This window comes from Perca fluviatilis, chromosome 17, assembly GCF_010015445.1.
Source record: "Perca fluviatilis chromosome 17, GENO_Pfluv_1.0, whole genome shotgun sequence".
Lineage (NCBI taxonomy): Eukaryota > Metazoa > Chordata > Actinopteri > Perciformes > Percidae > Perca > Perca fluviatilis.
Genome location: NC_053128.1, coordinates 28,855,641 through 28,868,599, shown reverse-complemented (window position 1 = coordinate 28,868,599; position 12,959 = coordinate 28,855,641). Strand labels below are relative to the sequence as shown.

General features: G+C 38.8%; 2 protein-coding genes across 5 annotated transcripts in view; both read left to right on the top strand.

The window, feature by feature from the left end:
• The first annotated feature begins 391 nt into the window (after nt 1–391).
• LOC120544914 (cyclin-dependent kinase 2-associated protein 1) lies at nt 392–6,925 on the top strand. 2 transcript variants are annotated; one of them, XM_039778788.1, is made up of 4 exons: nt 392–620; nt 3,738–3,838; nt 5,442–5,568; nt 6,282–6,925. In XM_039778788.1, exons 1-4 carry the CDS (start codon nt 593–595, stop codon nt 6,347–6,349), a joined length of 324 nt encoding a protein of 107 aa, XP_039634722.1. In that variant the 5' UTR covers nt 392–592; the 3' UTR covers nt 6,350–6,925. The 2 variants fall into 2 exon arrangements, with proteins under 2 accessions (XP_039634722.1, XP_039634721.1); XM_039778787.1 differs by lacking the exon at nt 392–620 and adding an exon at nt 1,105–1,283.
• Nucleotides 6,926–8,452: 1,527 nt separating this feature from the next.
• LOC120545033 (M-phase phosphoprotein 9) overlaps nt 8,453–12,959 on the top strand; it is a 28,834-nt gene continuing 24,327 nt past the window's right edge. For all 3 annotated transcript variants that reach the window (XM_039778969.1, XM_039778970.1, XM_039778968.1), the window contains exons 1-4: nt 8,453–8,548; nt 11,083–11,354; nt 12,113–12,260; nt 12,827–12,916. In XM_039778969.1, the coding sequence (XP_039634903.1) occupies nt 11,119–11,354; nt 12,113–12,260; nt 12,827–12,916 (474 nt within the window). In that variant the 5' untranslated portion in view covers nt 8,453–8,548; nt 11,083–11,118. The remainder of the gene's footprint in view (nt 8,549–11,082; nt 11,355–12,112; nt 12,261–12,826; nt 12,917–12,959) is intronic.

Genomic DNA, 12,959 nt, shown 5'->3' with positions numbered 1-12,959 from the left:
CTATACAAATAAAGCTGCCTTGCCTTACTGTATATAGCCTGGAAGCTTGTAACGGATCTATTAAGTCTTTATCCATAACAATACATTATAATTTAGTTACTGATTAAATTTAGTATTACTGATCTAAATCTAAAGTAAACTGGAGTTATCGAGTGGAAGTATAAAATGGAAATACTCCAAGTAGAGTACAATTTGAAGACAAAAAAATTCTTTGAAACCAAGCAGTAAATTTCCCAAAAAGCATGTCCTAGAGTCAGAGACTGTCACCCACTGTTATCTACTCATCTGGATAGGGGAGGGAGTGGGGGTGGGGGGGGGGGGGGGACATCCCACTGCTTCCCCGGGGTCGCAGGTCAGGACACCGAGCAAGGATTGGGCCACACTGTGCTTGTGTGTTCAACCATGCGGTCAGGAGAGCCACCCGGGGACACACTGAGGCTTTAAACTGACTGCTTATTTGAATGGAAGAAGAGCGGACACACAGCCACCCGCCTCCAAAATAAGAGGGGATTCTTTTATTCACTTTAATGCTTTAACTTCTCTCTTTTGGTTCATGTAAAAAGCTCTACAGATTCCTATCTAAGACTAAACAATGGATGCGCCCCCACAGACAAAGACAGGTATCTGCAATAACCAGCTCGTTGTTTTTTTCTTCTTCTCTTTTCAGTGGGGGAAAAAAAGTGTTCATATTTAATTGAAACAAAAGCATCTATAACTCATCTGGATTCATGTTACATTTAACCTTACATTAAATATACAAAACACAAACTTCATTATCTGACTTTTAAAGCTTAGCCTAGTGTTTGCCTTTTAATGTGGTGTAAAAAAATTGTAAAAGAAGACGTTACAATGTAAAGGAAAAAAAAAAAAAGTCTAAACACACTTCACATGTTCACTTCTTAAACATCCTAAAAAAAAGAAAAGTGTTTTAAAAGTGTAGTTCAAAGTCGACTGTCCGTCTGATGCTAAGTAAATGTGATAAATATGCGCGTGGAAGCGCGCGTGAAATCCGTCGTTTTAACGTCGAAATCAGGTTTTAACTGTTTTTTTTTCTTCTTCTTCTTGATAACCCGCAATGGATAGTAGCCGTGTTAGAAAGCATAGTGGGTGTCAATATAAAGTGACGGCCATATTTGCCGGTGCCGCTGTTGTAAACAAAAAGTGAGAGACAGACGCTTCACTGAATTTCGGGTCATTTTTATTTCTTTAATTTACAATGTCTTTGGGAATGTCTTATAAACCCAATGTCCATCAGCACATTCCGGGAACTTCTGGGAACCAGGGTAAGGAGAAAAAACGCCGGAAAATCAAAGTATCCGTCCGCTACATCGAGTGTTAAATTCGGGGTCTCGGAGAATACCTGGAGAAAGACCGTGTCTGTAGTTTTTGTCCAGTTATATATATAGGGTCAGATCCTGGGAGCTAGGCTAATTCATATCCGCCATTATTACTAATGTAAAAGAGCGCCGTCCGTGATATCGGTCGGCGGAGGGAGACGGTTGGGCTGTGAAACGAGAAGGCGACGGTTCCTTAAACGCGATTATCCGTCGTCCGGGGTCCTGGTCCCGCCGGGTGGGTGCCGTTACACGGTGACAAAAATGTATCACTTGTGTCTTCTTGAGCCAGCCTTGTTCCGTTTCCTCCATGATGCTCCTCGGTCGGTAGCTGCTGATTGATGTGCCTCTGAATGTTTTTAGGACTCTTCGAGGACATCTCGCGTCGGAGGCTGAATATTACAGCCGAACAAAGCAGCAGGGGAGCGGCGAGGGTGGAGGAGAAAAAACCTGCCTAGATTCAGATTCAGTGGTGGAGTTATGTAAAAAAAAAACATCTTTTAGTAGAAATATAGGAGGGAAAAAAAATCAATTTAAAATACTCTGTTACAAGTTAAACTGCTGCGTTCAACATGTTTTTGTTTGTTAGGGTTATGAAGAAACATTTCACTATGTGTGACAATCACATGTTCTGTTGTTGTTGTTGTTGTTGTTTTTTAGTGCTGTTGTGTTGTTGCATGCTTGTTACTGTTTTTATGTTTTTCTTTTTATGTATCTGCCTAGCGACAATAGATGAAAATGAGCTATGGCGCTAACTAGGGCTGGGCGATATGGAGAAAATCAAATATCACGATATTTGTGGCCAAATACCTCGATATCGATACCGCAACGATATTGTAGTGTTGACTATCGGTGCTTTCACAAAATATTTACACAATGAGATTTTAAAAATAAAACTTTAAGTTTAGGGTCACTTAGAAATTCCCACTCCATTCCAGACAGAATACCAGCTGAGATCAGTTGCATTGTTTTTTAATCAGGGCAGCAGTTTTCAGATGACATTATGAACTTACATAATTGTAAAAGGGTTCTCGACTGTTGTAGACAGAAGTGGCTGACCTTTAATGCAATATCTACATTGCCCGTTATCAGCAACCATTCATCCAACAGTCCAAAGGCAACTTCTGTTTACTAATCTGATATCATTTTAGGACCACAATGGAAATAAGTTTGTAACTTTCTTGTGTTATCCTCGACAGTTCTGATAAATGTACAATGTCACTGTGTTGGCATTTTGTTATGCATTTATTTCTGTTACTGTCTAATAAATCAATCAATCAATTTAAAAGGCTAACTGAGAAAACATTGGAGAACTCTTTTGCAATTATGTAAGCACATAATGTAATCTGAAAACTGCTGCCCTGGTTAAAAAAAACAATGCAACTGATCTCAGCTGGTATTCTGTCTGGAATGGAGAGGAATGGAAATTTCTAAGTGACCCCAAACTTTTGACCGGTAGTGTATGTATTATGAAGAAACCTAAAAATAGTCACTATCAGTGGTGGCGGACATATTTTATTTATGTAGAAATAGTAATACCTCCATTTAAAAATACTCTGTTACAAGTAAAACTCCTGCATTCAAAATCTTATTTGAGTCAGGTATGTAAGTATTATCAAGAAAATGTAAAAATTACTCACTATCAGTGGTATTAAGTTATTTTATTTACGTAAAATACCACAATTTAAAAATACTCGGTTACAAGTAAAACTGCATTTAAATTCTTACTTATGTAATTAAGCTTTTACTCTGCAAAGTAACTACATGGTACCAAATGAATAAAGTGGAGTAAAAAAAACTTTGAAATTAGTGGTGTAGTAGAAAGTATAAATATAATATAATAACTAAGAATTGTACTTAAGCACAGTACTTAGTAAATACAGTAAATATACTTCCAACACTGCCTCGGTCCAGTATTTTTTATTGAAATTTGGGGGGAGTTTAAGCTACAGTTTTTCTGAGGATCATTCCAACATAGCTATATAAATCAAAGTTATTATTATTATTATTATTATTATTATTATTATTATTATTTGTAGACCGAATCAGCCCATTTTAGGCCAACAAAATGAATAAATGGATTACAGCTGCAACGATTAATCGACTTGTTGATTGAAAGAAAATGAATCGGAAACTATTTTGATAATCAATTACTCATTTGAGTCATTTATCAAGTGGAAATGTTGCAGCTTCTCAAATGTGAGAATTTGCTGTTTTTACTCTCGTATTGTAAATTCAGTATCTTTGGGATTTGGGCTGTTAGTTGGACAAAACAGGTTCTGGGCAATTGTAGCGGTATGTTTCTACTATTTCCTGAAATTCTGCAACAAAAAACATTGTCATACTGTTTATATGACTGTTTTTGCGCTGTAAGTCTGATGTCAGCTTGTAATTTTTGAACAGTTGGAAGCCTCCAGTCTCCCTCAGCAGCTAACCTGGCCACGTTGCAGTCCTACAGGCCCCTTCTGAGCGACTATGGCCCTCCATCTCTGGGATTCTCACAGGTAACTGCAAATATTTTTTTTTTTTTTTTTTTTTTTTTTTTTTTTTTGTTTTTTTAAAATTGGGTTTATTTTTTTTAATTTTCAATTTAAACAACATATTTTTGTTGTATTACTTGCTGCACTGTGTGTTGAGCTCTCTGTTTTAGCTACAGAGTGAGACATCTCACTTCTGTTCCATCTTTGTTGGGAGTCGCACATGCTCAGTACCTAGCTAAGGACTACTAGCCAGTCAGAAGCAGAGTATGAGGGCGCGCCTGACAGTACCTAGGTAAGGACTACTAGCCAGTCAGAAGCAGAGTATGAGGGCGTGTCCTGACAGTAGCTAGGTAAGGACTACTAGCCAGTCAGAAGCAGAGTATGAGGGCATGCCCTGACAGTACCTAGGTAAGGACTACTAGCCAGTCAGAAGCAGAGTATGAGGGCGAGCCCTGACAGTACCCAGGTAAGGACTACTAGCCAGTCAGAAGCAGAGTATGAGGGCGCCATGCTAGCAGCTAGGCAGCATTATAACGTGTGTTCAAGTGACCACGTTGTCTCTGAAGTAAAGGCTGGACTACAGTAGAGCTGTTTGGAGCAGTTGGTGAACAGTGTTTTCTGTTGGAGATGGTAAGTCCCTTTGGGGGGACTTTTGGCTTTTTCACTTTGTAAACCTATAACATGCACAAAAAAATATATATAACACAATAAAGGAAAGGGGAAAAAGCAGAATATGAGCACTTTAACTTTGTCCTATTTAACTGAATATATTGGTTGTAGGGGGGGGTTCTTATACATAGGGTGAGATCTGAAATAAATCTTCAGTCAACGACGTATTTTAAGGGGTTTATTTCTTGCAAGAAAGGTTCAGTACATCACAGCACAAGGTCTGGGAGAAGGAACCAAAGGAAGTAGAGAATCACTTTCTTATTAAACTGTTCAAATCAAAGGGAGGGGATGAGCTACCGGACCTTATTAGCTCCCTCCAAGGCCGAAAAACAACAGCCTGGGAGAGAGACTGTTGTCCCAGTTTGTGTAGCCCGATATCAGAAAAACACTTTGAATGTTAGAGTCAGCACATTACAACAACATTTGAAACCTTTGTACTGAAAGTAGAAACTGTGAAAGATTCAAGCTGCTAAAAAATACATGACAAGTTAGTAGTCAGATATGTAATTAATCAGATATATGATTTCCTCTTACACGTGCAAGAGACAAAATAAAAAGGTAATGGTCAGTCGAAGCACAGAAGGCATTAAACAACTGTTTTCACAGGCTGAGCAGTACTCCACATGAGTAGTTAAGTGGTCTTGATGGGTGAAATGTTAAGCTGTTTCTATTCCAAAATAGTTCCTATTGTAGGGACACGTTCCTGTCCTTTTATAATAAGAATATTGTAAGGAGATTTACAGGATTAATGTAAGATTAATCACTGGTTAATTGTAAGGATATTCACAGAAATATTGCAATGCCTTAAGTTTTACATTCCCTATTTGTGCGTTCTTGCAATTTGTGGTGAACGGTTAAAGGATTACGCTTTCCTTCCTTCCATTCCTTCCTTCATATCAAAAACAATGTGAAATGTGCTGAACCTGGCTTATGTCGTTTCTGTGTGCGCTAACATCAGGGCTCCAGTGGCAGCCAAGTGCCTCAGAACAAATATGCAGAGCTGCTGGCCATCATCGAAGAGCTTGGAAAAGAGATCAGGCCCACATATGCTGGAAGTAAGAGTGCAATGGAGAGACTGAAAAGAGGTAACTCTTGTTATTCTTAACATTCAAGTACACATGTACTTGTACTTTACTTGAGTATCTAGGTTATGCTACTTTAAACTTTTTAATCCACTACATCTCAGAGGTAAATATTGTACTTTTTACTGCACTACATTTATGACAGCTTTAGTTACTTTTCAGATGACAGTGTTTCCTCCCCTTCCTGTCCAGTGAAAACCGCGTATCTCCAGATGTGTTGATGTTGAATGATTGTGATCAACTGAAGGATGAAGTCTTCCTTTATTTGTTGAGAAAATTCTCCTCCTTCAGCTAAATAAAGTCTTTAAAAAGCCTCTTGGATCAAATGCATCGTCACAAAGCAGAAAACAGCTGTTTTTTTTATAGATAATGATGCATCGCTGTAGATTAAACTACCCAACAGTATGTAAAGGAGTTAAAATCAGCACCTTAAACATTTACAGCAGTAAAATGCAACATAAACATTAATGCAGCGGGAATATTAATCCAGAAGCATCAGATAGAAGAGGAGGAAAACACTGACACCTTTACATTAAGTAAGGTTGCAGGACTTTTGCTTGTAGTTGAGTATTTTCACAGTGTGGTATTAATACTTTCACTTAACTGAAGGATCTGAATACTTGCATACCATCCCTGGAAATGCACAACAGTTCAAGTGCAAAACATACAGTACAGTAAAGTTTGTTCATCTAAATTGTATTTGTCTTTCTTTAAAGGAATAATCCATGCCAGAGGGTTGGTGCGTGAATGCTTGGCTGAGACCGAGAGAAACGCGAGGTCCTAGCTACGGACACACATTCCTCCGTGCAAGAAGAACTAACAGTGGGCTACTCGTGAAGAAAAAACTTGCATGGCATTTCCTTCGAGAAGAGGAACTAAATGAACAAAGGATGGAAAAGCAAGCTCCTAGCGAGACAAAAAAAAAAAAATACAATAACACAGTTCATGACTCCTGAGGGTTCTGGAGGATCATTTAAATCATGTGTGGGTTACTGGAATTCATATGAAAGGATATCATGTGTTTTTATGCCCCACTTTTGGGATCTTAGTTTTGACTTCATATTTAAAAAAAAAAAAAAAAATTTGATTTATGCATGCGAACAGGCCTGGGGGTTAATTGTAGACAGTGCATGACTTGTACAGGGGTAGATGGACAAGGCTTGTTTTTGATAGTATTCTGGTCTGTTTTTCAGACCCTAATAAAACACATGACTGAGTGAGTGAGGGGCAGAAATGTGCCAAATGCATCGGTTCATTCGTGTTGAGGTTGGTTTTGGTATTACAAAAAAAAAAATGGAAAATGCTGTTACTTGCATCTTTGTATGTATTTATTACTCAGTGTAATAAATTGTATTTTCAATATAGTTGTCATTGTGTGATTCAGCGCATTTTAGACAATCATCTTCCAGTTGTGATAAACATGTATTTCTGTTGTCTTCCCAAACTCTTAACCTAACCTAACAACCTTAAAGTGGTAAAAAAAAAAAAAAAAGTAAGGAAAGCTGCAGTGATTGTTTTCTTTGCTCAGTGGTTCATGTGATTCACTTTTTAAAATGTTTATGTGGCATGCTCCTAGGGATGTAACGATACACTCGACTCACGATTCGAATCACGATTTTTCCCCGATTTTTTTTTTTAACGGAATAAGCTGCAGAAAAGTGAGTGAAAAGTATTGCGTTGAAAGTCAATCAAGTGAAATCAAAAGGAGACCTTTAGTACATTTAAATATTGCATGGTGATTCTTTTTTTTTGGTCTCAACTGGTTGTAATTTTAAGACATTTATATCAATGTTTAACCGATTAAGGATGCATCATTACGGGCGCCTGGGTAGCTCACCTTTGAGCGCGCTCCCATATATAGAGGTTTACTCCTCGGAGCAACGGCCGCAGGTTCGACTCCGACCTGTGGCCCTTTGCTGCATGTCATTCCCCCCTCTCTCTCCCCTTTCATGTCTTCAGCTGTCCTATAGAAATAAAGGCCTGAAAATGCCCCAAAAAATAATAATAAAAAAAGAAGGATGCATCGTTACATCCCTACATGCTCCTTGATCAAGATACAGAACCCCAAATTTCTCCACATGTTGGGGCCTGCATCTTGCATGGTAGCTTGCTGCCACTGGTGTGTGTAAGTGAGTGAACAAGTGAGATGCAATAGACCAATTGTCAAGCCATTTTGGATAAAAGTGCTATATAAATGCAGTTAAGTTCATTTCATGTTGAAACTGGCAAGCAAAGGGAAACATATGGTGTTAACGTACAGTTTTACACTGGAACAATACTACAGTGTAAAATACTTTTTTAAAAGTCCTACATTCAGAGTGAAAATACAAAAGTATTGGCATCAAAAAATAAAAGTAATTATTGTTTTTTCCCATTTTAGAATAATATATTACATTACTGGATTATAATTATTGATGCATTAATGTGTTCATCACTTTAATGTTGCAGCTGGTAAAGGTAGAGCTAATAAGAATTATTTTATATACTGCTGGGTAGCTCAGTCCATAATAATACATTTTATTTGTTGATAATATTTTGTATTATTCATCTAAATCTGTAAAGTAACTAGTAACTAAATGTATCAGATAACTGTAATGGAGTAAAAAGTACAATATTGCTCTCTGATGTAGTAGAGTAGAAGTATAAAGAGGAATACAATCGAAATACTCATCTAAAGTACCCTGAATTTGTACTTGTAAAAAGGTAGAACAGTATGTGGTCTGTAGGTTTTCTCCTCTGTCAGCTTTTGTCCCAACAGATGTGTACACCTCTTTCCCCTGTGAACAGCCAATAGAAACACAGAGTGAGAGTGACAACCAATCACGGCGCTGTATTTTTGATTACAGTTTGACCAATAGCGACGCAGGGCTGTGAACGTTACAGCAGCCAGGGATCACTGCAGTGCAGTAGCCAACCAGCAACCAGCTAACCAACTTGACTACTCACACAGAAATATGGATGAAACGATGATACAAGTCAACGGGTACGTTAACTATTATTTGGTTTATCTGCGCCATTCTTTCTTCTATAAACCAGTGTTTATCTTTCGGTTTATGTGTGTTATAATTTCACCCGCGCTGTCCATCCTGCCTACGCTATGCTTACAAACCTGTAATAAGCCAACTTAGCTCAACTTAGCTAGCTAGCTAGCTAACCAATTGCTTATCAGTTAGGTAGTTGTAGCTATCGTGTTAGCTAGCCTAGCTGACAAGGAGGAGTTGACAGGCAACTTTAACGAGATGTTGCTTCCGTTGGGCTGGCTGGCTGTCACCGTAGCTAAAGAAGCTAATGTAGCTGGTGTTTTTTTAAATTGTTCAAACCGCTGCATGGCTAACAATAGCTGTATGTCTGTGTCTTGTTGATTGTGTTGATGGCTAATGTGGTGGTAGTAACGTTAGCTATTTAATCAAACATGGCCAGTGAAGACAAGCTGTCACACACACACACACACACACACACACACACACACACACACACACACACACACACACACACACACACACACACACACACACACACACACACACAGGAAACAGGTTATGACAGACAGATAAGATAGATGCTAATGCAAAACATTTAGACATTAACTTGAATATTTGTGTTAATGTTTATATTTTGTTAACCTGTTGAAATCCACCTCTCTTTGTTTGATTTTCGCCTATTTGTCATACCCATATGAAAAAGCTTATAACAGAAGAACTGCAAGGCCAAAATGCATGAGGCTGCATTGAAACCTAATTTCTTCTAGTTTCTGAAGATGTGCTTGGTCTGGTCGTCTGTAATAAGTCATATTTTAATAACAATAAATAAGACATGCTTCATGCCACACTATGTAAATCACCACACTTACCTTATACATATTGTCAACAATACCTGTATGACGTTTCAGACCTCTAGGCCTAACTGTTGAATGGTGACAGCAGATGTAACTAAGGTTAGAAATATTACATGGATTGGATGCTTATTCTCAGCAATAATAGCTGTGTAATATACAGATGTTTTTTTAGACAGATTACATAGCTTTATTGTTATTGCCCAAAGTACAGGAATGCAGTTTAGTATCTAAGTAACTGGAAGTGCATAAATGAATAAATAGATTGTAGAATAAAGAGTAAAGCTTATGAATACACTAGATGTGTACCAGGGCTGCAACTAATATTAATTTTCATTTAATTATTTCCTGCACGGATAAGTTTTCATGTTCAGTTCAGGTCAACAAGCCTGAGAGCCTCCATGGCTAAACAGACGCAGGAAGGAGCGCCGCCTAAAGAAACTCTAAACATTTACACAACAACTAATGACAAGATGTCAAAGGACATCCCATAATGTTGGATTGAAACTTGTTTGATTGCACTCTGTGCGGTGAAGAAACACCACAGCAATCATCTCTCAGCAACAAACATGAAGACTAAATAAGTTGAAGAGTTAAAACACAGAATTTAACCCTGATTTCTGTCTATTTCAGTTTACAAAATTTAACAGTGTCTCCAGCGGGGCGCCCAAGTAGAACCTATGTATTGGAAACACTGAAAACATTAAAGAGCAATTAAAAACACCAGTTAAAAGAATATAAAAACAGCTAAAATATGAAAAACTTTTATTCTTGTATGAAATACAAGAATAAAAGTTACAGTGCAGTGTAACAAATGAACAATTGCTTAAAAATAACATAAAAAAGTCTTTAAAAGAACTGAAAGTTGCAGCGGACCTGCAGTTTTCTGGGAGCTGTTCCAGATATGTGGAGCATAAAAACTCTCCATGATTAGTTCTGACTCTGGGGACAGAAAGCAGACCTGACCCAGACGACCTGAGGGCTCTGGATGGTTCATAATGAAGCAGCCGATCAGAACGGCAACAGTAGCGTTCTGAAATCGATTTCTACATTAATCCAGTAACCGTTTGGAAAGTAGTCAAACATTTCCATCCCAGTTCATCAGAGTCCAAGGCGATGTCTTTAAATGTCTTGTTTTGTCAGTTGAAACATAAGATATTCAGTTTAATATGATTTAAAACTGAGAAAAGCAGGGAATTCCATATTTTAGAGGCTGAAAAAAGCATGTCCTGCCATTTTTGCATGAATGTAATGTTTAAAGGTGCAGTAGGTAAGACTTCTAAAACTAACTTTCTGTCATATTTGCTGAAACTGACCCTATGTTCCAGTAGAACTACATGAAGGAGGTCATTAAAAAAAACGATTGGCTCCTCTGGCACCACCTACAGCCTGTAGTGCGATTTGCAAAAATCCACCTCTCCCTGTTGGCCAGGGTGGGGGGTGTCTAACTGTGTGTCAGTCACTGCTCATGCACACGCATTCATTCTCCCTTGTGGGGATGTTCAAATTTTTTGGCTATGTCCTGGATCTTCGCAATCCTATCTGCACCACCTTTAATTGAATATCCAAATAGTTGGTGATTATTTTTGCTGTCGATCGACTAATCGATTACTTCCCACTGTTACCTTAAATACCATATTTCCACATGTCTGACTGCCTCTATTTCCCCCTCTCTTGGCTTCCAGCTGTCAGACTGACCCCCTCTGCATGGGCCCATAAACATGTCCACAGATGACAGTATCTCTGAGGATGTGTCCAGCTCGGGGGCTTTGAGCCATTGCCATGCCAGTGCTGACGGGGATGGGGGTAAGGAGAGTGAGGCCTCTCTGGTGTCCTCGGAGGGGACGTCAGCCTCGGGGCTGGCTGTCTCAGAGGGCAGACGCACAACCTCCCAAACAACAGGAGGCACTGTGGAGAGCCGGCCCATGGACATCACACCAGCATGCAACAAGATCAGGTGCAGTAAGAACGGCTTACGGAAAATAAAAAGACCGCAGAGATAAAATATGAAACAGTGGCCGGTAGATTCATCTTTTATTAGAAGATCATTTAAATGTTCTCCCACATATAAATGATGGCGAATGCAATTGTAAAGATTTGAATTTATTTCCTGTGAAGGACCAATGTTGTAGTTTTCTGAATTTCCCTGAACTTCACAGATAATAGATTCAATGTAATAGTCAATTTGTCACATCTAAAGAATCATGGGATGGGACGCAGTATGCCTTAGAGTGTTCGGTCTTGTTTAGGTGTAGGAAAATAATAATCCTATACACACACACACACACACACACACACACACACATATATATATATATATATATGTGTGTAATTTAGGCTGAGAAGATGGTGAACAATGTCAATCAGTTTTTCCCAAAGGCCAAGATGACGTCCTCAAACGTCTTATTTTGTCCACAACTCAAAAATATTCAGTTTACTGTCACAGAGGAGAGAAGAAACTAGAACAATATTCACATTTAACAAGCTGGAATCAGAGAATTTTCCTTTCTTTTTAATAAAAAATGACTCAAAATAGTTGGTAATTAAATTAATTTAATAGTTGACGACATCTAATTGATTAATCTTTGCAGCTCTAATGCAAATATTGTTAATTTCTGATGTTTTATCCTGGCTGGTGAACTGTGTATATTATCTATATCCTGTACATATACTATACTACGGTACAGTATGTAATAGTATGTGATTTTATTGCAGGAGTCTTTGTCTGAGCACAGATGAAGCATTTGAACAAGGGAAGAGCCTCCCATTCATCAACCCAAGCTCCCTTGAGACCCTCAGGGGTTTGGTGCAGGAGATCCAGAGCAGCGGAGAGACCGACCCTGAGATCTGGAAGGATTGTGAGGTGGGGAAATACCACAGAGCCTGAAAGGCAGACGTTATTGTTCAATGTGGAAATTAAATTGTAAATGCACGCCGATGACGTTGAATGTTTAGTTGGGGTTAGCAGCTGTGGCAGTTGTTCTTAAGCGCTGCTTTTGGCAGCTGGCAGCCTCATTTCTGAGCTGTCACTTTTATCTTTTTGTGCAGATCACACCTGACAGGCACACACACACGCTACACACACACACACACACACACACACACACACACACACACACACACACACACACACACACACACACACACACACACACAGCACCACACTGCAGCTGATCCTTTCAGACACAGGTTATGATTTGCAGGGAACAGACAACTGTGATGTTCTGCAACACAAAGACTTCACTGCAGTATACAGATGAAGAGCCAGGTCAAAGACAAATAAGGAATGTCAAAGTGTCAGTGTATATTGTCTGTGATGATTTCCATCACAGACTGTGTCTTTCCCTCAGCTGTTTTACTATAAATGAACTTCTTGCTGTGAGTAATCATGGTAAATGACACTTAATTTGATCTTTTTTTCTGCAAAAGGGCCGATGGCTGCATCTGTTTCAGCTGGTTGAGAAGCAATACCAAGAGCAAATACTCGCTCAGCAAGAACAATACCAGTGCCAAATACAGGTAAGACTGCATCTAGTCATGTCCTTTTTTGGCCATGAGCCAC

Coding starts and splice junctions, on each gene's coding strand:
- LOC120544914 (XM_039778787.1), top strand. CDS start 1,217: ATGTCTTTGGGAATGTCTTATAAACCCAATGTCCATCAGCACATTCCG. Junction 1,284..3,737: donor GGGAACTTCTGGGAACCAGG/GTAAGGAGAAAA, acceptor ATTTTTGAACAG/TTGGAAGCCTCCAGTCTCCC. Junction 3,839..5,441: donor CATCTCTGGGATTCTCACAG/GTAACTGCAAAT, acceptor CGCTAACATCAG/GGCTCCAGTGGCAGCCAAGT.